The sequence below is a fragment of the Podarcis gaigeae genome (genome assembly GCF_964106915.1).
Source record: "Podarcis gaigeae genome assembly, chromosome: 5".
NCBI classification, from domain to species: Eukaryota; Metazoa; Chordata; class Lepidosauria; order Squamata; family Lacertidae; genus Podarcis; species Podarcis gaigeae.
This window is the reverse complement of record NC_139681.1, coordinates 79,591,651-79,616,988: the sequence shown is the minus strand read 5'-3', so window position 1 is coordinate 79,616,988 and position 25,338 is coordinate 79,591,651. Positions and strand designations below refer to the sequence as shown.

General features: G+C 42.2%; 1 protein-coding gene across 2 annotated transcripts in view; it reads right to left on the bottom strand.

Moving 5' to 3' along the window:
• Positions 1-16,494, bottom strand: part of KCNAB1 (potassium voltage-gated channel subfamily A regulatory beta subunit 1) — a 187,895-nt gene extending 171,401 nt beyond the window's left edge. The window contains exon 1 of one of the 2 annotated variants that reach the window (XR_014564399.1): positions 15,829-16,494. Coding sequence is in view for 1 of the 2 variants with exons in the window: in XM_083739794.1 (XP_083595920.1) it covers positions 15,829-16,070 (242 nt within the window). In the remaining variant the exon portion in view is untranslated. The remainder of the gene's footprint in view (positions 1-15,828) is intronic. The other variant, XM_083739794.1, reaches the window with a different exon arrangement.
• Between the last annotated feature and the right edge of the window lie 8,844 nt (positions 16,495-25,338).

Genomic DNA, 25,338 nt, shown 5'->3' with positions numbered 1-25,338 from the left:
AGTGCAAGCAGATAAATAGGTACCGCTTCAGTGGGAAGGTAAACGGCGTTTCCGTGTGCTGCTCTGGTTCACCAGAAGCGGCTTAGTCATGCTGGCCACATGACCTGGAAGCTGTACGCCGGCTCCCTCAGCCAATAAAGTGAGATGAGCGCTGCAACCCCAGAGTTGGTCACAACTGGACCTAAGGGTCAGGGGTCCCTTTACCTTTTTACTTCTGTTACTGGAACTTAAGAACTTATTGAATCAGAACAGTAGCACATCTAGTCCAGCATCTTGTTCTCACAGTGGCTAGTCAGAGGCCTGTGGGAAACTGGCAAGCGGGACCTAAGCTAAGCACAAGAGCACTTTCCTCACCTGCCATTCCCAGCAACTGGTATTCAGAGTTGTACTGTCTCCACCTGGGATGCAGGTGGCACTGTGGTCTAAACCACTGAGCCTCTTGGGCTTGCCAGTCAGAAGGTTGGCAGTTCAAATCCCTGTGACGGAGTGAGCTCCCGTTGCTCCGTCCCAGCTTCTGCCAACCCAGCAGTTCGAAAACATACCAGTGCAAGTTGATAAATAGCTGGTGGGAAGGTAAATGGTGTTTCCGTGCCCTCTGGCTTCCGTCATGGTGTACCTGTCAGTGTTTGAAAAAGAAAAGGTTCTGACCTCCTTTTTACTCTTTTGCCTAGTCCTCAGACCTTAGTTGGCTCAAAAGAGTCTTTGAAAAAGAGTATTCTTGCAGAGTATTGCTGCTTTTATTATTAAAAAGTCTTCTTCTCCAACCACGACTGACAGCTTTTACACACACCAAATGCAACCAGCTTTCTACCATCCAACCAACCCACACCCAACACTAACATTGACCACTCTATATATAGAGGTACAATTTGGTGAAAGCTTGCATGAGTCATTGTAGGCCGCTGACTCCCACCCCCCCACCCCCACCCCCACCCCCCGCCACCTCCAATATGTAGCTGACTTAATTCTTTTAGCATTAAAGAAACAGCGGCCAATTTTGAGCCATGACAGTACCGTTGCGCCAGAAGTGGTTTAGTCAAGCTGCCAACATGACCCGGAAAGCTGCCTGTGGACAAACGCTGGCTGCCTTGCCCTGAAGCGAGATGAGCGCCGCACCCCTTAGTTGCCTTTGACTGGACTTAACCGTCCTGGGGTTATTTACCTTTACTGTCTCCACCAGTGGAGGTAGAACATAGCCACCACGTTTTTTTCAGCTGGAACTCAGTTCTGGCACCTCTCAGGTGGGCACCATTGCCATCGTAAGAGAACAAGCACCGCTTTTTCTAGAAAAATAGCACTGAACTGTGCCATTGTGTCTAGTAGTCATTGGAGTGATGCATTTCTGTGTGTTATCTTAAGCCAATCTCCTAACATGTTGTTATTTATAAAAAGAAAAAAGAAATGCCCTAAGTAAAATAATAACAAGAAGCAAATTCTCTCAGAAATAAAACATAATTAGGGAACAGCACACTCTAGGACAGAAAGCTTAATTTCTCTGGACTAATTATTATATACTCCTGAAGTTTGAGGTCTGTCATGTAAGATCTAGGCAGGGGCCCTGGCTGAACAGCAGCATATCTGAACAGCCTGCCAAAATAGTCATCTGACTAGGCAATGGCTAGTTTCACATGATCACTTTAGCACTTGCTACCAACAATTTCTGGGCATGGCAAGGATTCATGCGCTGAAATGCGTCTCACAACTAGTTTCAAGAGGCAGATGGCAGAAGCCACTGGGTGCAGAAAAGCAAATGTAATGCCAATGCATATCAGACCCCTGAGGCTTCTTTCAGAGGAAACTGCACCCCCCCCACCCCCCGCCACCTCCAATATGTAGCTATAACATTCTAGCTCAATTTGTTTTCCTCCAAGTTAAGGGAAAGTAGATCAGGGGAAATACAAAAATGCATTCTGCTCAGGTTTGCTGTTCACAGAGAAGCTGCTGTCTCCAAGCTGGACTAACTTCAACCAGAGAATGTAAGCTCATCCAAGGACATTTTCACTTCTCTTCTTACTGTGGTTAGGGACTTCTAGCAACCAAGCAGGAGGCTGGGGGCAGCTTGAGTCAGGGTCAAGATGGACGTGCAGTGAATTGTACAAGTGTGTTGGATGCTGATGAGTAGAGTAATACAGCCACCCTTTGTGTTGGGCCAGGGTTGTGTGAATGAGGTGGAGGTGTTCCTCTGCCCACCTCTCTTGGTTCAGCCAACCTGCCAGCAGCTGAATGGGCAAGTGGACAGAAGGCTCACTGGTGAGTTCCTGGCTGGCAAGAGCCAGCAAAAAGTCCCTAAACAGGGTGTTCTGCATCATAGAACTGAATGCATAAAATCAAACTATACTTTCACATTGCTTGCCTATTTCAGTCAAGGCAACATATCCCTCCAGAGTGGTATCTGTGAGAGTGGAGTTCTGGCCTTCCCAGGGTTTGAAATTGATGTACGAGGGCAAGGAAAGGCCACCAGTCATCCAAAAAAGTGTTCTGTTCTCTCTCAGCTTATAGTGAGCCTACAATAAGTTTATCTGAAAGTTCCAATTGCCATATTCAGCCTGTCACCTACCCAAGGCAAATCTTTCTTTGTTTTCACCAAATGGGCCATTTCCATTCAAGATGCAATTAAAAATGTATTTTATTATTGGAGCCTGAATAAATGAGTGTCTTATTTTGCCTTTGGAAAATAGAGTGAAGTCCATGATGCTCTCCTGTCGCACCACTTTCCTAGTGACTTGTTGATATCTATTCTTCACTAAGGACATTCACATGTGCTCACAAGTAACAAAGGGATGTGTGAAAAACCATTTTGGATTGCAGATGAGCACCATACACTTCAAATTAATTTGATCTGTCAAGCTTCCTAATGGCATTTTCTTAAAGAATAATAGCAGTTATTGTAATGAACCTATATAAAAATTAATTAAGTTTGATATAGGGAATATCAGTCAATGTCCTTTGCTGTTGCTTAGCCAATACTCTGGTTTCAAGGATACCAGCTCAGTCAAGAGTAGCAGATGCCTAAAACTAATTAAAAACATAATTTGAAAAGAAAAACTTGATCACTGCAAAAAGTACAACATAAACCAGATCATAATGATTTGGTGTAATATACATCACACATTAAACTACCCTCTGAAAACCTTTCCTTATTAATGATGAAGGATACCAGTTGCATTGTCTAAATGGTTACAGCCTCATTTATCACTAACACCACTCCTGCCCAAAATGATTTTTTATAAGCTAGCCATGAATTGTGAAAGCACAGTAAGAGAAGCCAGCCCCATCTTTTGCAGAATTCCTTCACTGGTATTTTTTTAAAAAATTGGACACCACAGTCTCTAAATGGGGAGAGGTTTAAGGAGTTCCAGTAAAACATTCCTTCAGTTTAGCTTCCTTGGAATGAAGATCACTGGAGACCAATAGTGTTTCCTGCAATATAAAATTTTATTTATAATCAGATACTGGCTGAGTATGAAATGGAAGGTTCACTGCATGAACACTCCAGCGGATCTTGCCTTCCCATCAGGTATTTTTTGCATGGGAGTAGAGCGGGTGGCGCTGTGGGTTAAGCCACAGAGCCTAGGACTTGCTGATCAGAAGGTCGGGGGTTCGAATCCCCGCGACGGGGTGAGCTCCCGTTGCTCAGTCCCTGCTCCTGCCAACCTAGCAGTTCGAAAGCACGTCAAAGTGCAAGTAGATAAATAGGCACCGCTCCAGTGGGAAGGTAAATGGCGTTTCCGTGCGCTGCTCTGGTTCTCCAGAAGCGGCTTAGTCATGCTGGCCACATGACCCAGAAGCTGTACACCGGCTCCCTCGGCCAATAAAGCGAGATGAGCGCCACAATCCCAGAGTCAGCCACGACTGGACCTAATGGTCAGGGGTCCCTTTACCTTTACTAGAGCACCCAAGCCACAGCTTTGGATTTTGCACAGAAAGCCGTTCAATTCTCTGTCTCTTTCCAGTCCCAAGACTGCCTGGACATACAGAGAGACCTTGATGATGTCATCTCCAGCAAAAGGAACAGAAAAAATAGCCACTTCAGTTTACCTTCCAAAAGGATCTCCAGCTACATTCTGTACAACTCATTGCCCTAGCTGACATTACAAAGCAGATACTTAACAGACTAGATTATTTTCTTAACAAAGAAACTGGTTTGACATTTTCCCCTTTCCCTTTTGCAATCTTCCTCTTCTGCAAAATTTTTCAGCTTTGAATTCACAGGAATGGAAGGGGCCCTCCAAAGACATATAGCCCAACCACATTCCTATAACGGTTTTGAAGTCTTGGACCCCATAACTTTCCTTACTGGAAAAAGTCAGATTTTGAAAAAGGTTTGTCGCGCAAAGGCACCAAATCCATTTTTGTTGTGCGGTGTGAATTTGTGGGCCTGCAAGTTAATCCCATCTGCAAAATAACGGCAGCTTGGAAGCAGCCTGAGTAGGTGAGAAATGTGGATTTCTGAAATGGGATGCTTCAAAGTTCTTGTTGGTTCGTTTGTGTAATCGGTCCATCCTCTAGTGCAGGTTTGCACCAGCACTCCATGTAAATGACAAGCCGGGAAAATGAAACGAAGGTTCATTAACTGGATTGTAATTTATAGGCCTGTACTTTTCCCACAAGAATCTGGAGAAAGTCAGTGGAAAAGAGCAAGGCATGCTCCTTCACGCCATGCAGCCCAAGTAACAAGTGTCATAACCCAATTTTTCCTTTCCTACTGAGCCAGCACTTCAGTGTTCAAAGCAGAATGCATGCTGCCAAGATGATAAAGCTCCACTGCTCCAGTATGAGGCCAGCATTATAAGAAAAAGCTCGCCGCCTTCCCAGAATAGACTCTATTGCGGAGGAGACTCATCTGTAACATCCTGTGGATAGCGTTTCTCCTGCTGCAACACTGATATGATTGGCACTGTGCAGCTGATGCCACACATTGAATGCCAAGCATTCCTCTGTGCGCATGAGTTCCCTGTGTGGCAGTGTGCTATCCCCAATAGAAGTGCTCCTGTTCAGAGTGCCAGGCAGCCAGCCCACCATTTGCCATGGCCCTAGACTAGGAATCTTCAGCTGCAGAGTCCTCCTGGGAGACCAGGGTTTGAATCCCCATTCAGCCCTGAAGCTCCCTCAGCGACCTTGGGCCCATCACCATCTCTTAGCCTACCCTACCTCACAGGGTTGTTGTGAGAATGAAAAGAGGAGGAGGAGAACTGAAATATACTCGGAGTGGAGAGTGGATTTCATGCTCTTTATTCAGCTCATAGTGGTGAGGAGGAATGGAAGTTCCCCCAGAAGGTCTGCTTTATATACATTATTTACACAATAGGCCCCACGTGATTGGCTAATTCCGGGATTCTCCTGTAGGCCAATCAGGTTGCGGATTCACTTACACCTGGAGCTGGATTGGGTGGCTCCTGTGGACCAATCAGACTGCTGCATTCTGGATCCTATTGTTCTAGAACCAATCAGACTGCTGCATTCTGAATCCTATTGTTCTAGGACCAATCAGACCGCTGCATTCTGAATCCTAATGTTCTAGGACCAATCAGACTGCTACATTCTGAATCCTATTGTTTTAGGACCAATCAGACTGCTGCATTTTGGATCCTATTCAACTCAGTACATAACACCAACCATGTACACCACCGTGGAAGAAAGAGGTGGTATGTAACTATAATAAATACATAAATAAATAAATAGCAGCAGCACCAAGAGTGAGAAAGATTCACTCCTTCTAGTCCTTCTGCACATAGCAGCTTCTATACAACTGGGAATCCTCATCAGTCAGAGTTCCCAATAGCACAGAAGCTTATAAGCAACTCCAGTCAAATGCATGCAGGAGCTGTCTTCAGATATTTGCGCTGTAAGAAGTGTCTTCCCTGTATCTAATAGCAGAGGCTTCCAACCAGCCCCTATCTTTTGAAAGAGACAAGCAGACTCCAAAATGTCAACTGTTTCTTCAAACCTCCAAAGAAATATAAGCAGTCAGTCAAACCATCTGGGACATCAGTTGTTATAAAAAGAGCTTTTATCTGCAGACTTCTAATCAAAGTAATTCATTCAGGAGGAACAACAAATGAGTAATTATCCATGTTATATCACCAGTCTATATATTGATACACAAGGAAATTTTAAAGGTTCCAAATTAATGTTATATAGGAACACAGGAAGCTGCGTGGTACCGAGTCCAACAAAACTGCAAGTAAAATGTAAACATTAGGAGAAATGCTGATTTTTTTAAAAAAAATGTGGCCTTAAACAAACCAAAAGAGACCTGATGCAGAAATGCGGTGAAAATAACTTAAGGTTAAAGACATGAGGAGGAGGAGGAGAAGAGGAGTTTGGGTTTGATATCCCGCTTTATCACTGCCCTAAGGAGTCTCAAAGCGGCTAACATTCTCCTTTCCCTTCCTCCCCACAACAAGCACTCTGTGAGGTGAGTGGGGCTGAGAGACTTCAGAGAAGTGTGACTAGCCCAAGGTCACCCAGCAGCTGCACGTGGAGGAGCGGAGACGCGAACCTGGTCCCCTAGATTATGAGTCTACCACTCTTAACCACTATACCACACTGGCTCTCAGAAACAGAGAGACCAAGACTGACAGATCCATCCATCCCTATCTGTCATCCCACACAAAAATCCCTGCACATTTCAGGAAATTCAGCAGACTACAACTCCTCAGAAAAAGTTAGAGCAGAGGGGGGGGGGGGAATGAAATGATCAAACAGCATTTCAGACAAATTTGTTCTTGATCCTGGTAAGATGCAGTTAATCACCCAAACCATATATTCAGCACGGTGACTAACAAAACAGAGATGTTAAATTCTTGCAGCAAAACCTTTTGGCTTCCATCTTTGAGCTGCTCTGGTTAAAATGGTGCTGTTTTTAAGGTGGAAGATGCAGGGCTTTGAGGGTGGAATGCTCAGAGGGGCTTCCTTTGCTGAACTGCAGTGGTGCTGGTACTATTCTCTAGGTTGAGGCCATGCATTGCTGATGTGTCTAGCATTTACATCTAGAAGTTCTTGCTTTTAACATCATTGGATTTATTGGCATCTCTGTAGCAATTATGGACAAGTCTAACAGGCTGAGGTTTTCCAGAATCGAAGTGTATAGCAACAGGGTTGCTCCATTTTGGGGAAGTCAAAATCGCCAATATATGGTTTCTAAAATGTGTGCACAGGCTGTTACAGAGATTATTGCCAGGTTGGGAGAAGACTCGTGTATGAAACAAATCTCCAGCTGCCATCAACATGAATTAAAGACCTTTAGATACTAGTATCAACAGCAGCACTGAAGATAGAAGGATCTCTGAATGGTCTATTTCTATAATGTTCTGGGCTGGGTTTCAGCAAGTGCTGAATATTTTTTTTCTCCTGCAGTTTTCTCAGAGTTTCCGTAACTCAATTCCATCAGGAAAACTAGACTAGTCACTGATTAGTATTGCTTTACTATTTAGCTTATACTAAAATTGATGTCCTACCAATAAACTTAAATAAAAGCTGTCTTGGTAGCTTTTTCAGCCCCAAAGGGATATAGAAGGACATTTACAACATATGAAATTAAATTCTCAGTGGAGCTCATGCAATCAATAAAACAATAACATTATAGTAAGGCAATAACACACTAAAATCACAACCGAGAGGCAACAGATAAAAGCTGCAGCACATAGAAAACTGCCTCAGCCTCCTTAAACCTCCCGGCTCTTTTCATTTAAAGATCACTTGGCTCTGCCAGGTTAATGTTGGCCTGCATACAAAACATCATATTTCATTTCCTAAAAGCCCTCTTTCACATAAGTCTTAGTTATATCAACAAAGGAATTCCGTGAGTCCCAGATCACACAACATAAATCATCCATTGGACCCAGACTTCTTGCTGTACATATGTTTGTCTGTGCACCCCCCCCACACACACACATAAACACATATATACAGAAGCTACAATTCTGAAATCTAAGTATCTGGCTAAGGTCAAATTTGCACCAGTTACAACTGCTGTTTAAGCCAAAACATTCCAAAGCTCTACAGTATTTCAAAATATAAGCTGCTTCCAAATTAGATGTTTACTCTAGAAATGCCATCTGTTGCTCATGCACTTTTTACGTGGGAACCAGACCACATCACTGCTAGCCCATTGCATTGTTGAATTTTCTGTGTTGTCCTCCCACTCCCCCCCCCCCCGGAAATAATTAATGACATTTTTTGTTATCTTAAGGCACAGTTACAGCGCCACCCTGTCCAATGTGGACTGGCAAAACGCTATTGAGGCTCTTGGGGGGTTACCACGCCTTTAATTAAACCCATCCTTCTATGAAAAAAATAGTTTTCTTCACCTCTAATTCTTTCTGTTTGGTGCAGCCCCAGTATTGTTGATGAATTACTAATTAATTGCCTCTTGCTAAATCAGTTCTTGTTCTCATGGGAGTTAGTTACTGTTGTTTTTTTAATAGCCGAAGGCTTCTATTTCTCAGTAAATGAAAACAAAAAACACAGAGAAGAAGATTCCAGGAATGTTTTCTCTCTCACACATGTCTGTATGCAAGGAACAGGAACTAACTAATTGTGTGATAATGTAGCACTCAATAATTATTAATGTTGCAGCTAAGCTGAACAGGAATCAATGAAAGGCAGAAACATCTAATTAAAGTTGTGGGAACGTCTGCTGTTCATCACTTACTTCTGGGTAAACATTATTGAAGGCTCTTGGCCACAGGACCAGATCCTGATGGCAAGCACTGTGTTATATTTAGTATTGGCTGGAGGCACCGATCTCATTGCGCTCTTAGCTGATGGCAGGAAAGCATTGCCTCAACAGTGCTCAAGGTCCCCTGCCTAGCAGCAGCCTTCGTTTCGTTCTCTTTGCTAGCGAACCAATTTAAACTGAAACAAGTCAATTCTGAGGAGGGAAAGACAGCAGACATCCAGGGACTTATGACCAAGTCTGTTTGAAGCGATACCTTAACTGTGATTCCTGCTAGCTGAAAACACTAAAGCGTCCGTCAATATCTTTTCTAAATTCACTCCAGTCACTGCTAAGAGATTTGCAAGGCTGGATTTGACTGAATCGGCGCCCACGTAAGGCATGCAAAAGGTAGCATTTCAGATTTCAAGGGATAAAGCGCTCAGAGAACTTCTGCTCTGTAAAGGTCCAAAAGGATAAGGGGAAATGAGTCAATTACCAATTACCATGCAGAGGAGAGAGACCAAGCAGTGCTTAGTTGCTAAGGGCTCTCTCTCTCTCTCTCTCTCTCTCTCTCTCTCTCTCTCTCTCACACACACACACACACACACACCACTCACCCCACTCACACAGAGGTTCCTTTGCCCTCCTGCAGCTTCCTTCCCCACAGCAGTGCTCCAGGCACTTCAATTAGCTCACTTTGGTATTAAGAGTTCAGCTAGAGGAGAAGCAAAAGTAGCTTTGGTAATGGAGGTAATGGACTATGTGGGATAACTTGCCAGAGGATTACCGTATTTTTCGCTCTATAAGACGCACCAGACCACAAGCCGCACGTAGTTTTTGGAGGAGGAAAACAAGAAAAAAAATATTCTGAATCTCAGAAGCCAGAACAGCAAGAGGGATTGCTGCACAGTGAAAGCAGCAATCCCTCTTGCTGTTCTGGCTTCTGGGATAGCTGTGCAGCCTGCATTCGCTCCATAAGACGCACACAGATTTCCCTTTACTTTTTAGGATGGAAAAAGTGAGTCTTATAGAGCAAAAAAACAACAACCAGTACCTGCACGCTCCCCACAGCTGAACTTAGGCTTCTGCTTTCACCATGAGTGGGGCAGAGCCTGATTTAAACACAGGCTTCCTCAACCTCAGCCCTCCAGATGTTTTGAGACTACAATTCCCAGCATCCCTGACCACTGGTCCTGCTAGCTAGGGATCATGGGAGTTGTAGGCCAAAAACATCTGGAGTGTGAGGTTGAGGAAGCCTGTTTAAATACATTGGTTTTAGCCATCATCACATCTAAGCTGGTAACCAGGTGGCCAAAGAGCTCCTCCTCTTCCTCCAGGCCTAACCAGAGAGTTTAATGAACATGTGAAAGCCAGAACAACACAGCAGTAGGGAATCTTTTTCAGCCTGAGGACCACATGCAGTTCTGGGCAATCTTCCAGGGGCCACTGGTCAGTGGTGGTCAGGGCCACAGGCAAAAGTGAACAGCAATGAATGTCAATGTTACCTGTGTGCAGTAGGCTAGTTTCTACACACACACAAACACACCATCCTTCTCCATCTTTCACCCAAGCAAGCAACAAACATTAACAGAGTTTGAGGATGCATTCCAGCCAATCAGAAACACTCAAGGAGGGTGCAAAGCGTGGCTGGTGAGAGGTGTGGTACTCCAAGAGCCAGAGAGAGACACCAGAGAAGTGCATTGAAAAATTTGGAGAAGAGCCAGTTTTTAAGGTTTGCTGCATTGCAGTTTGCATCTTTTTCCACAAAAGTGCAAATTAGGCAAGTTCATCTTTAAATGCAAACTGAATCTAATCTCCCCTCAACCCCTGTCCTTTACACAATTTCCCATTTGCATCCATAACTGAGAATTAGTCATCTTTACACCCATTGCTTCCTAAAATGGATCTAAACCATTAAAAAAAAACCCAATACAGCATAAAGGTACACCTGATCAAAAACAGCATTTATTTACTCTGATTATTTTTTTTCATTCTTCCTTATGGTGCCTGTTTCCTTGGCATAATACCTCATAGGGCAGGTGGGCTGGAGAAAAACACATTATTGCAGTTCGCCAATCTCTATGCCGGCAAATATTGAAGCACAGAGGAACACTGCTTTTATGTTTTGCAGTTTCAAAAGTACAGTAAATGAAAAATTCTCTTTTCTGTTTCAAACCAATTTGAGTTCCCTGCCTCTCTTACAAAGGCATTTCTTCACTTTTTTCAGTTTTGCTGATCGGAAATGCAGTCCACTTTTGTGAACATTGCATGCATAAGACAGTATGAGAGCTCACTAGTGTGTACTTACCCCTGGGGTTCTGCATTCTAACCCAAAATGGTTGGTGAAAGAAGACAAGTAGACAGGACAGTTTCTAGGATAGTAACAACAGCCAAACTACTGAGACTGCTTCCAGACTTTTGGAGGACAGATTCAAACACAGGTTTGTGCAATTAAAGTGGATTACAAAGGTCCGTATAGTTAAAGCTATGGTTTTCCTGGACCATAAAGAAGGCTGATCGCCGAAGAATTGATACTTTTGAATTATGGTGCTGGAGGAGACTCTTGAGAGTCTCATGGACTGCAAGAAGATCAAACCTATCCATTCTTAGGGAAATCAGCCCTGAGTGCTCACTGGAAGGACAGATCCCAAAGCTCAGGCTCCAATACTTTGGCCACCTCTTGAGAAGAGAAGACTCTCTGGAAAAGACCCTGATGTTGGGAAAGATGGAGGGCACAAGGAGAAGGGGACGACAGAGGACGAGATGGTTGGACAGTGTTCTCGAAGCTACCAGCATGAGTTTGACCAAACTGCAGGAGGTAGTGGAAGACAGAAGTGCCTGGCGTGCTCTGGTCCATGGGGTCACGAAGAGTCGGACAACACTAAACAATTAAACAACAACAACAAACAGTTGTCATATAACCTCCCCACAAACAAATCAGGATAAATGCTCAGTATAGACCAAATGCACACTCTAACCTCTGCATAGGTTTTGCGTAAGCAAATTAGGATGAATACTCAATAAACAGCTCATCTGGAGGAGCCCAGAGACACTTTCAGGAAGTGAAAAGCACTATGCCTACAAAAGACAGGTAGAAAACAAATTGGGGCAATTGTCTTTTTACAGGTAGTGTAATCTCAGTAGCATGGAAGCCACTTGAAAATGTTATCACCACTTCAGATTGCAGTTGTTCACGCAGTCAGCTCCCAATGAATTTGCAATGATTTTCCAAGAGAGAACTAGCATGAAAGGAGCAAAAAAGTACTGTCCACAAACAGCTTCCCAAGCAGAGCAGCCACTCTGCTGTTTTCTGTTCAGGCAGCTACTGTGCTATTGACTTCTATGCATGAATTGGACCTCAAGCAGTATCTTGTTCTTGCCAAGCAAGCATGACAGAGCTCACCAGCTCTGCCTCAACCCATCTCCAATCACCTGCTGTTCGGAAATCCCTGGACATGGTTCAATGGATGGAAGAAGAGAGAGGAGGAGAGATTTTTATGTAAGGAGAGAGGAATCAAGATCCGCTTGTTTTGCTCTTAGTTTGCTGTAACCAAATGTTCCAGGTTTTTTTTTTTTTCTTTGCTTGTTTTTCTTTGGTATGTAGAATCTTAATAAACTGTTCTTAAAAACTAAATGAGTGGGGGAGAGATTCAGCTGCTTTTAAGATCACTTGTTATTTCCTCTTTCTTAAAAATTTCATAGGAACTATCACAATAATACCTATAAAGTGGTACCTTGGGTTACATACGCTTCAGGTTACATACGCCTCAGGTTACAGACTCCGCTAACCCAGAAATATCATTGCTTTAATAAACAATTACACATTATTGTAGAGTCTGTTCTTCATGCAAAGCTGCTAGCTGACCAAGGCCTAACCTTTTAAAAAATTAGTCTAATTAGTCGAAACTAAAGCAACCACATGAATGCATTCTGGTGCTGTTTTGTTGTGGGAAGTCAGGGAGATGGTCAGTTTTTAAACTGCATTTTAAAACATCTCCTAAGAGGCCTAAAATTAATAGGCTCTGGCTTCAGCCAACAGGACTGGTATGAAAAATCACAAGAAAACATTAGTAGCAAATGTATAGGGAAGGTTCTACTGTGGGACTAGTATTACTAGTGTTAAGAGAGTAATTAAGCATTTAAATGGGGGAGCTTTTTCCACCTGAGGGAAACATTCTCTTCTGGGCAACCTTCCAAGGCCACATGCCAGTGGTGGGAGGGGCCAGAGGCAAAAGTGGGTGGAGCAACAAAGGAAAATGTCACCCTATATGGTTTGGGACCCAAGTAATCTAAAATAGTGCCCTTCCCAATACCAAGCATCTCAGGCCTTATGATCAGCACAGGAAGCTCTGCTGGTGGTGCCATCATTGGGGAGGTGAGCTAGGACAGGGCCTTCTCAGTGGCGGCCCCTCATTTGTGGAATTCACTCCCTAGTTAGGTGCATAAGGCTCCCTCACTATTAAATTTTAGGACAAAGTTTACCCAGACATTTGATGATTGAAAGTTCTGTCCCTGGTCACTGCTTTTAGGAGTTTGGGGCTCTTATTTAGAAGTTCCAATTGTATTGTTTCACTATTGGCATATTTACCAACCTGAGCTCCTTTGGAGGATGGTGCAGGATATAAATTCAATGAATAAATAACTGTTAAGAGCGCAGCAGGCTAGTTTTGGGGCACACTAACCTATCCTTCTCTCGTTTATCCAGAGAAACAAGAGACAGTAAAGGCTTTGTCAGGCTATGAGAACGGCGCTAACTCATTGGTAGAGCACCTGCTTTTCATGCAGAAGGTCCCAGGTTCAGTCCCTTCTGGGAGAGGCCCTTGTCAGAAATCCTTGAGACCTGCTTGTCATTCATGGCAGACAATACTGATCTTGTGGATCAATGGTCTGCCTCAGTATAAACCATATTCCCATGTTCTTAGATCTCCATGCCAGGTGGTGCTCCAAGCAACCTGGAGACAGAATAGACTCAAATAACACAGCATGGTATAGAAACTGAAAAATCAATCTTGTCAGTTTTCTGGACTAGCTATTGGAGCTTTATTGTGCCTGAACCTGTTGCCAATGCTCAGAAAAACCCACTGTGCCATATAGAATGCGCACACCACCTGTGCATTTAGCAGAGGGAGGCAGTGCTAAAGAAGCCCATCAGCACCAACCTGATATTTGTTGAGCTGCGTTTTGGGAGCAAAACATAAAAGAGATTTGGGAAGTGTTTAAACCTTAGTGGACAATGACTTCTACTTCTGCTTCTTTGACTCCACACTGTGGGTGCAGAAGTTAAGCAGCAGGTAACAAGCTCTTTCGGAAGCCCACAAATGGATTTTGGGGGAATGAGTTGCTTTTGCTACTTCAATATATACACTTCCCTTTCGTATTGATTTGAAACGTAAGTGAACATTCTGTGTTCATCTCCTGCTGACTTGGAAGGTACCTTTCAATTGTGCGCAATTGTTCGCCTGCCACATCTGTTTTTGAGATTTTCACACTAAGAGAGAATGCTTAACTCACTTAAGTTCAGGTTGAAAGCAAATCCATTCATTATTTCATGCTGTTTAATTTAGTATGGAAAACAATGAATTGTTAATAAGGGACACTCATCAAATTCTCATAAGCTGATTTATTTATACAATGATTAGCTTTTCTTCCTCTCGTGCAATGTTAACAAATCCTGCTAATTCAGCTTATTGTTGAATAGTAGAATGCTAATACTACAGCTTATTCCTCTTCTTAGCTAGATTTTGTTCATTACCCTCCACCCCACACACAAACTTTTGTTTATATTCTACTTCTTTAAAGCTTGCTTTCATGGTTAAATGGTGGAAGTACTCAGCAGGCAGAAACTTGCAGAGACCCTCCAAGGTTTTCCCAGGTTTGTTCCATTCTCCAAGGTGTTAAAAGCATACTTTACCATGGTTTTCATTGGGGGGATCTGCAAGAGCTAAACATGAAATTGCTTAATAAAAGACTTGCAAGATTTGTTATAGATTATGAACATTGTGCAGTTGTCATACCTCCTTCATTTATGGGAGATGTATATTTTATTTTCAGGAACACACTCAGGACAAACTTCCAAAAAGGTTGGACATATAGTGGGAGGTTGGGGTGGGGTTTTTCTCAGAAGGGTAGTAGGAAATGGATGATTGACTCAATGGGTATGGTAAACCTGAGGGAAAACCCCACCCCACCCTCCCACTACATATAAGGGTCTGGTGACTTCTGTTTCAGTGTGTCTGAAGAAGTGTGCATGCACACGAAAGCTTATAACCAGAACAATATATATATTTCTATTCAGAGGAGGGCAGACACTGGCTAACAACACAATCCTAACCATGTCCGCTCAGCAGTAAGTCCCATTGAATCCAATGGGCATCACTTAGGTACCTGAGGTTAGAGTTGCAGCTTAAAGGTAAAGGGGCCTCTGACCATTAGGTCCTGTCGTGACTGACTCTGGGGTTGCCGCGCTCATCTCGCTTTACTGGCCGAGGGAGCAGGCGTACAGCTTCCGGGTCATGTGGCCAGCATGACTAAGCTGCTTCTGGCGAACCAGAGCAGCGCATGGAAACACCGTTTACCTTCCTGCCGGAATGGTACCTATTTATCTACTTGCACTTTGATGTGCTTTCGAACTGCTAGGTTGGCAGGAGCAGGGACCAAGCAATGGGAGCTCACCCCGTCGCGGGGAATGGAACCGCCAACCTTCTGATCGGCAAGTCCTAGGCTCTGTGGTTTAACCCACAGCGCCACCCGCATCCCTAGAGTTGCAGCTTAAGTGACTGTAAAATAGAAATGATTTAAGGAGGCAACACGGACCTCTACCAGACTCCCCCCCCCCCATAAAAGCTATAGTTTCCAAATAGTATCCCATTTGTTCCAACAGTCTTCTCAATTGAGGAAAAGGTTGGAAGAAGTACCACATTCAGCCAAACAGAGAACTGCAGGGAAGAGGCAACTATAATGCCTTAAAGTCTGAGAATAAGCAGGATGGGTTAAAAGCAACCAACTCCTAAAATGTGCTACAAGCTCAGATGAAAGCACTGCAGAACAACCCCAATGTAAGTTTAAGAAGACGAAGACAGGACTGATCATGGACCAGCCAGAAGTCCAGGTGCAGTCATCTCACTAAATTAAACACACACTCATCATCTGTCAGTGAATGCAGGTACCTGTATAGCATTCCTGTGGCAGCTTTGACAGTTTGCTGTATCAATAGTCCATGCATAAGCAAAAACTTCTCCAGTAGCTTTTGTTCTGCTGGGCTCCTTAGTTCTCCAGGCCAGCATCTTACTGGAAGGCAGACTTTAGGAACCATATTTTGCCTTGTATCCTTCAAAGGTGTTTCGCTAGACTTCTGCACACCTCTTTTTGGGGGTGGGATATCAGTACACACTGGCTTGTACAGATTCATCTTCTACTGTAAAAGCCAAGAGCTAAACCCCACACCGCTCAGATGTCAGTGTGGTGTAGTGGTTAAGAGCAGTGGACTCGTGATCTGGTGAACCAGGTTCGATTCCCCGCTCCTCCACATGCAGCTGCTGGGTGACCTTGGGCCAGTCACACTTCTCTGAAGTCTCTCAGCCCCACTCACCACACAGAGTGTTTGTTGTGGGGGAGGAAGGGAAAGGAGATTGTTAGCCGCTTTGAGACTCCTTAAGGGGAGGGAAAGGTGGGATATCAAGTCCAAACTCCTCCTCCTCCCCCTCCCCCCTCCTCCTCTTCTGTCCACAGGCTTCTTTAAGAACCTCTCACCATTATGCTTCTGTTTTCAGAAAATGCTGTTTGCCCACTAGATCCCCAGAAGATACTGCTCCATATTTTCCATTCAGTCCCCCAGTAGGTTCTGCTTACCATCTCATTTTAATGGATGCATAAAATGAACCACATGGTCACAAATGGTCAAAGGGAGCTGGCAACTGCCATGGGAATAGAATGCCAACTCTGTTTCTCATGCAATTATATTTAGATAAAGAAAAATATGTTTGTTTGGGATTCAGCCCTCAGTTCCAGGCTCCCACAGAGTTTATTTAAAGTCAAGATTGATTGTGTCATTCCCAAATATCCTTTTATAATTAATAATAATAATAATAATAATAATAATAATAATATAGTTGTTATTTCTTTGTTGCAAAGAAACTAAATGTATTTTTCCTCAAGGTAGTTCATACCTTGTAGAACGTAATAGTTTCCCCAGTGCTGAACTTGGAATGTTTTCTTGCTGAAAATAGTTCACCCCTCACCTGCCAATCTATTCTGAGATGTGGTTGTGAGCTTGCTATGGCATGGTTTTGAATTGGTGCCTGTGATGTCATTAGTGATGAGTTCACTTCACATTCTTATCAATCTCCATTTCTAACCCTTTTCTATTGTAAGAATGTCTTTGTAGTAGCTAAACTTCCCCCTCTGTATCACCAGAGGGCAAGATTTTTCACATAGCCTCAACATTTTGTGAACATTCCTTATTACCGACCTAGGCCTTTGAAGGCTAGGGTTCCATTGCTGCAGGACATATATTCTTTTTTTCTTTTCTTTTTTAAAGAAAAGTTAATTTGATCACCTCTTCAGCAAGGCTACCCCTCCCTCCAAAGAAATGGTGAAACCAGCAGTGAGTGCACCTCTAATCACACCAACTCAGAAATAAGTCCAACTGAATTAGATGGAGCTCACTCCCAGGTGGGTGGGGCTATTATTTGTGAAACACCTTCCACATACATGCCCCAAGGTGATTTACAGACTTATCATTGAAAGCAGATAAAATCAATTTGAAAGCAATACAGCGACAACCAAGCATAGGTTTATGAACCAACACTAAAGGCAAGAACTTTCTCAACAAAGCTTGTTGAAACTACAATGGACCCAGTTGTTTCTAGATGGTACAAATAGCTATTGATGATATTTATTTCACAGCCTTAAAAACTTTCCCAGGTTCTATCAATGCTGTTGAGTGAGCTGTTCTGTTGGTGCTTCCCAAAGTAGCCTCTGGTACACCTCTTGTGTATTGACTATTCCGCCGCCACCACCCAATAAGCTGAGGCACAGCATCAGACCCTTGAGAATAATATCCTCCTCTCTGGTATAAACATCCAAATCAATTTTCAGGGGGAGAAGATTAATGTGGTAAACATATATGCCCCAAACTCCAACAGGCAAGAGTTTTTCAAGAAATTAGAACAAGCGTTAATAGAATTAGGAAATGAAAAGATGATATTACTGGGAGATTTTAACGCAGTACTGTCACCAGAAATTGACAGACAAACAGAAAAGGGAAAGAGAAATCAAGGGAAGTTACCCAAAACTTTCCAAGACCTGGAAGAAAATATAGACCTAATAGATGTATGGAGATACAAGCACCCAATAGAAAAGCAGTTCACCTTCTTTTCAGAGGTGCACAAAAGTTGGGGTAGAATAGATCAAATCTGGACCTCGAGAGAACTTACCTTAAGAATTGTAAAATGCGAAATCCAGCCGAGAACCCTCTCGGACCACAATTCAATAACAATGGAACTAAAAGGCGTTATACAGGGGGGTTTCAGATGGAGGCTGAATGAATATCTACTGGACAGTGATGAGATTATTGACAAAGCTAAAGCCACATTAAAAGAATACTTCGATTTTAACCTCAACACAGGAACAGACCTGGGAATGGTATGGGACGCTAGCAAAGCGGTTTTAAGAGGCTTCTTCATCCAGCAAAACAACTATAAGAAGAAAGCAAGACAGCAAAAGAAGGAAGAAATTCTTAAACAGCTAAGGGAATGTGAGAGAAAACTGATAGACGACCCGAGACACGAACAAAGTTTACAAACAATAAAATTATTGCAAACACAATATTCGATGCTAGTAAATCAGGAAGTCGAATGGAAAATCAAGCTAATGAGGCAAAGATATTTCGAATCGGCTAATAAAACGGGAAAATTCCTAGCTTGGCAACTGAGAAAAAGACAAAAACAAAATGTGATAAATAAAATAATGGTTGAGGGAGAATTGGTAACAGACCCAAAAAGAATACAAAACAATTTTCTTAAATTTTATGAGGAGCTTTATAAGAAAGGAGAGGAAGACCCAATTTGTGTGGAAAGATATTTGGAGAACTGTAAAGGGAAAATTGTCACAGAGGAAGAGAGACTTCAATTAAATCGACCCATAACTATAGAAGAGATACAGACGGCGATAAAAAAAATGAAACTGGGTAAAGCACCCGGTCCGGATGGCCTCTCGGCAAAATATTACAATGTCTTGGAAACCCAATTGACACCTATGCTCTGCGACACCATGAATAATATCCTGAGAGGAGGGAAAATACCCGAGTCCTGGAGGGAAGCCTTTATAACAATAATTCCTAAAGTTGACACAGATAAATTGAACATGAAGAACTATAGACCAATATCTTTGCTCAACAACGATTATAAAATCTATGCTGACATCCTGGCAAACAGACTGAAAAAGTGTCTAACAAACCTTATCCATAAAGACCAGGCGGGCTTCCTTCCAGATAGGCTTTTGAAGGATAATGTGAGACATGTCATCAATATAATCGAATATCTGGAGATTAACAACGATATCCCTGCGGCGCTAATCTTTATAGACGCAGAAAAAGCGTTTGATAATGTCTCCTGGCTGTTTCTATTAAAATCTATAGAAAAGGCGGGAATAGAGGGAGAATTCATGAAAGGAATTCAGGCGATATACTCAACCCAATCCGCCAAATTGGTAATAAACAATAACCTTACAAGCACTTTTAATATTGAGAAAGGAACAAGGCAGGGTTGCCCCCTATCCCCGCTCTTATTTATTACAGTCTTAGAAGTTCTAGCGAACAAATTAAGAACAACGCCAGAGATACAAGGGATAAAAATTGGATTAAAGGAGTTTAAACTAAAAGCCTATGCGGACGACTTGATGTTGTCCCTGCAAGACCCACATGAAAGCATGGGCAGAGCGTTGGAGGTCTTGGAGGAATATGGTAGATTAGCTGGCTTTAAATTGAACAAATCTAAAACAAAAATGCTGATAAAAAAACTGGATAAAGACACAAGAGGGAAATTAGAGAGGCAATATGGAATTAAAGTGGCCAAAAAAGTAAAATATCTAGGAATATGGCTCTCATCCAAAAATATAAATCTAATTGAAGATAACTATTCGGCAACTTGGAACCAAATTAAAAAAGACTTGGATGTTTGGAATAGGGTCAGCCTTTCGTGGTTGGGCAGGATGGAGGCCATAAAAATGAACATACTTCCTAAGATGCTGTTCTTGTTTCAAAATATCCCTGTTATCAGAGGCCCCAAAATCTTCCAAGACTGGCAGAAAACTCTCTCAAAGTTCATATGGCAGGGAAGAAGACCAAGGATCAGGTTTAAATTACTTACGGATCGGAAGGAGAGAGGAGGGCTTGCAGTCCCTAATTTAAAACTGTACTACGAAGCTGCTTGTCTGTGCTGGGTGAAAGATTGGATCACTTTGGAGAACACTGATTTGTTAGATCTCGAAGGGGCAGACAATAGGTTTGGCTGGCATGCCTACCTCTGGTCTAACAAAGCGAAGGTCCATAAAGGATTTGCGAGCCACATTATCAGGGGCCCATTGTATGAGGTCTGGGGAAAAAACAAAAAACTGCTAGAAGGGAAAACACCTTGGTGGGTATCCCCAACAAATATCCTAACCATCAAAAAAGTAGATCAGGAAGACCAAAGATTGACGTATGAAGATCTACTAGTAAGATCCCAAGACAGTTGGAAATTGAGACCATACGAGGAACTAAAAGGGAAGTTGACCGGCTGGATCCAATATCACCAGATTAATGCAATATGGACGGAGGACAAAAAAATAGGAATGAACGAAAAGAAATCCAAATTCCAGATCGAAATAATCGAAAGCAAAGCCAAACTGTTATCTAAAATGTACAATATATTATTGGAATGGGACACAAAAGATGAGGAAATCAAGGATGTGATGGTTAAATGGGCGATAGATCTGGGGCATAATATAGAATTGGAAAAATGGTCAAAATTATGGAATGAGGGCCTAAAATTCACGGCAAGCGCTGCAATAAGAGAAAATTTAGAAAAGATGGTATACCGATGGTACCTAACACCAGAAAAATTAAATAGGATATATAAGAGTGGTGACAAGGCCTGCTGGAGATGTAAAACAAAAGACGGTAATTTTATACATATGTGGTGGAAATGTGAGGAAATAAAAAAATTCTGGAATCAAATATATGATGAACTAAAAAAGATACTCAGATACACATTCCCAAAAAAACCGGAGGCCTTTCTATTAGGGATCGTCGGGGATGAGATAAAGAAAGCAGATAAAACCCTATTTCAATATTCAACAGCAGCGGCCAGAATGCTAATCGCCCAAAATTGGAAAAACTCAAACATACCATCGGTGAAGGATTGGCAAACGAAATTATATGACTTTCTGGAATTGGCAAAAATGACGCGAAGAATCAGGTACCAAAAAAATACAAAGCTAAATGAGGACTGGACTAAATTTATGAACTATATCGAAGGTAATTTCAAAAACCTACCAACTATAGCAGGTTGGCTCTAAAACTTCCGATGTACAAATCTAGACTAACACCAGCTGTAAAAGGGAAATTTTAAAATTGGAATCCGAAATCAGCAGGGAAGGAGGTCAGGTGACATGTTCTAATTGTTACATGCACCACACTTTTTGTTTTTTCCTTTAATGTACTTTTTCGGTCTTTCCTTTTTTTTTCCTCAGTGCCTTTTTTTTTCTTATCTCACTTGTTATCGGACGAAGTGAGCAGCTGTATTTTTCTGTTATGTATTCTTAATTATTTTTTGGTGTTTTTTTTCTTTTTCTTTTTCATGCTTGTAATACACTGAAAGAAATTTAATAAAAATCTATAAAAAAAAAAAACATCCACAGAAGCTAGAATAACCTTGCCTCAGGCATTTACGGCTCTGGGGAGCTGTATTGTAATAGCCAGGCCATCCCTAACCCGGTCTTTCTTTCCGTCAGTAATCCATCAAACAGAATGTCATTAGATAATCAACTCATCTGATGATGATTCATGGCCTCAACTAATCTCTAAATCTTTCAAAAGCAGATCAGTCAAGATTGATCTGCAAAGAGAACATGCTTTGGAGAAGATTATATTTCCGTGCAACGGAGAGACTTATTCCTGCTTTGCAAGCAGTGGTTGACCAATAACCTGTGGGATTTCGATGACCTTGCCAATGCCAGTTGTTGAAATGTTTCACCAAGGCCTTATCTCCAGTTCCTGGTTATAATACATAAGGTCAAAACTTGTTTTTAACATCTGCTTTGGAAACCTGATAGATATTGTTGTACTGTCTGCCATGCATTAGCAAGCAAAGTTGGACAGATCCAAAATCCCAGCAGTCAGGCTGATATTGCAGCTTGCAAATTGAGCAGGAACATACCAATCTTGGACACACTGGCAGTTTTCAAGTCTATAATTTAGCAACACACCTTCACTCTCCTGTTCTTTCTTATTTAGGATATGTTCATAGATCTGTCACTTTGGGGAGCTGGGCTGAAGGCAGTTGCATGATGCTACAGAGGTCATTGCAATGAACCGCTTTACTCCAAATGGCTAATCTTGTCTTGTCTGCTTGGGGAATTAGCAAGAGCCACACCATTTACTATGATTAAAATATGTACTTATGCAAAGTCGTTGGCAATGAGTAAAACAACTTTGTGGCTTAAGTACCAATACAAAAATATGATCTAGCACAGGTACCCCAAACTCATATTGCCTGAAGCATTCAATGCTTATTAATCGAAATGTGGGAGAAATTTCAAAGCGCCAACATCAACTGCAGGCTTCTGCTATTGATCCAAGAACTATACAGCAACACAGAAATGAGGGTCAGAGTAGGTTCAAATGGTGGTGTGACAAATACTTTTTAAAAAACTGCAAGAAATGAATCAAGGTTGCCTTCTAGATCTCACTATTTTTAACTTTTACATTTATGATTTGATGCCATATGTAGCCAATACAAACTCCCCCTCTTCAGTAATTAGGGACATATGATTTATGGTTCCTCCATCTTTTCCGATTGGGGACTCAAAAATCTCTTGGAGGTGTCCAGCTCATACGGTAAACAGGAAAGCCCATATATAAATGAATCTAAGAATAAGATGCAAATTTGGGCAGACACAGTCCTGGGTATAGATGATGCTTGGATCAGCAGGCTATAGAACAGACTTGCTCATTTAGATGCCTGGATGTACTCCTTAATGAAACTCTCTCTTGAAAGTGTCATGTGGAGATAGTGAAAGGAAGGTAAAAAAAGGTAAAGGACCCCTGGATGGTTAAGTCCAGTCAAAGGCGACTATGGGGTTGCAGCACTCATCTCACTTTCAGGCTGAGGGAGCCAGCATTTGTCCACAGACAGCTTTCCAGGTCATGTGGCCAGCATGACTAAACCACTTCTGGTGTAATGGAACACCATGGCAGAAGCTAGAGCACACAGAATCGCTGTTTACCTTCCCACCACAGCAGTACCTATTTATCTTCTTGCACTGGTATGCTTTTTAACTGCTAGGTTGGCAGGAGCTGGGACGGAGCAACGGGAGCTCACTCCGTCACAGGGATTCAAACCGCCAACCTTCCGAAAGTAAAGGCACAGGGGCATTGATGAAGTTCTATTGCAATAAGGGAGGGCAGCTGATTGAACCTGCCCTAAAGGTATTAGGTAGCTTACCCAAATGCTTTATGACATTGAAATATGGGGCTCCGATTCAAACTCCGTTAAAGTTTTGTAAACTGTGCAGAACCATTTTTTTCCTGGAAATGATACTCTTTACCATCAGGAATATCAGCAGCTGTTCTTCATACAGAATCTGGGTGGTTACCAATAAAGGCAAGAGCAGACTATATCCAGTTAAAATATAACAATTTTAAAGCTTAAAAATGGCTCCTATGTCTATTGAGCATTTTCCTACTCTGTGCTATATGGAACTGGATGATAAATAACCTCCAGATAGCAGATTGTCAAATGTTTTAGACTGTTGTTATTTTCTAAAACTGAGCTCTGCTTTGACCTTGAATAAATTCAACTAAGGGATTGGCTCTTCTGAATAGAATCTGGACGGGACCTGCAACCAATTAGAAACGCCAAAATTCCCTTGGTATCGATTATATGTTAACCTACTCCTTATATATAGACCCAAGATATCACTTTCTGAAACCTTTGTTCACACAAGCAAGCTGGTACATACCAGCAGAAATGGTCCAGTTTCTTTTGAGTGACAACAATACCTCTGTAACACAGAGAGTGGCTCTCTATGCACTGGCTGGGGGAAAAAATCAGGAAAAATGAGTTAGATAAAATTGCTATAAATTGTTGTCGTGATTTGGAAATTTAAGTTGAAATCAAGTTGGATGTGTGTTTGTTGGTGTCTCTGGTAACCTCGTATTATATCATGGGTGTCGGTTCATATTATGGATGTATTATCTGTATTGTTTTATTGGTACTGTTGCTGTGGGTTTGTCATGGCCTTTGGCTAGAGCAATAAATTCATACTGAAGACTGAATAACTCCTATTGCAGAAAGAGAGGATGGGGAGCTGGAAAGATGGCCTTATATGCAATAGAAGCAAGTGTTAGAGAATTAGGCAGGTAGAATGGGTACCTAAACACACCGGGGGGGGGGTGGAATTCACATGCAGATGACTGGGGCTTGGATTAATGTAAAAGTCTGCAGAAGGTAGAAAGGCAGGGCTAAGTGCTCATAATTCAAAGTACTCATAATTCATAATCCAAAGGAACAGGGATGTGGCTGAGTCTAGGGCTGCTGAACAGTGATTATGAAAAGTGGATTGTGGGTCCTTTTAGTATAAAGTGAGTAAGCTTGCACACTTACTCTGCTTCCTGAAAGGATACTCAACAGACTCAAGCTGTGACGGAGTGACTGAATGTAAACAAACCTTTATAGGCAACCCCTGAGCCAAAGTCTAATTCCACTCTGGGTTCCAAGAACCTTCCCAATAAAGTTCCAGAAATAGATAAAGCTTCCTTTGGGATAATCCTGGTTTGTGCCTCAAGCAAGGAAACAGATGGAATGGGGAAGGAGGCAAGGGAAGATTGAAGAAAGCTAGTGCCTGCAGGAGTTGAAGCTAGGGATGCTTTCCACTCCAACCTACATTTGTCACAATCAGCATGTTTCTGTTCTATTGCAGTTCAGCTTCTTCCAAAATACTGTATTGGCCCGAATATAAGCCGCACTTTTTTTTCCAAATTCCGACCATGAAAAGTTAAAGTGCAACTTAAATTTGTGACCTTACAAAAATTGGCTTTTATGATATCATTGCTGAAACAACTGGTAAAATGGAACGGGTGTGAGTGCCTGTGGAATTTTAAAGGTGTGGCTTATTTTCGGGTACAGTTTATATTCAGGTCAATATGGTACTATGCTATTCATCTCCCTGTCTGCTGTTCAACACAACTTGCAGAACTATTTGCATAACTGATGTAACTTACATTCATTTCAATGTAAAGGAAACATAGAAACAATGTTTTAAAAGTCATCAGCTTTGTAGCTTTACAGCCTTAAAAACAACAGCCACAATGTGGAGGAATACGAATTGTATCTTCTTGACCGACTTCCATTCCTGACCACTGAAGAAGATGTGAACTGCAGCACTTTCCGCTTTCATCAGAATTCTCCTGAAATCCC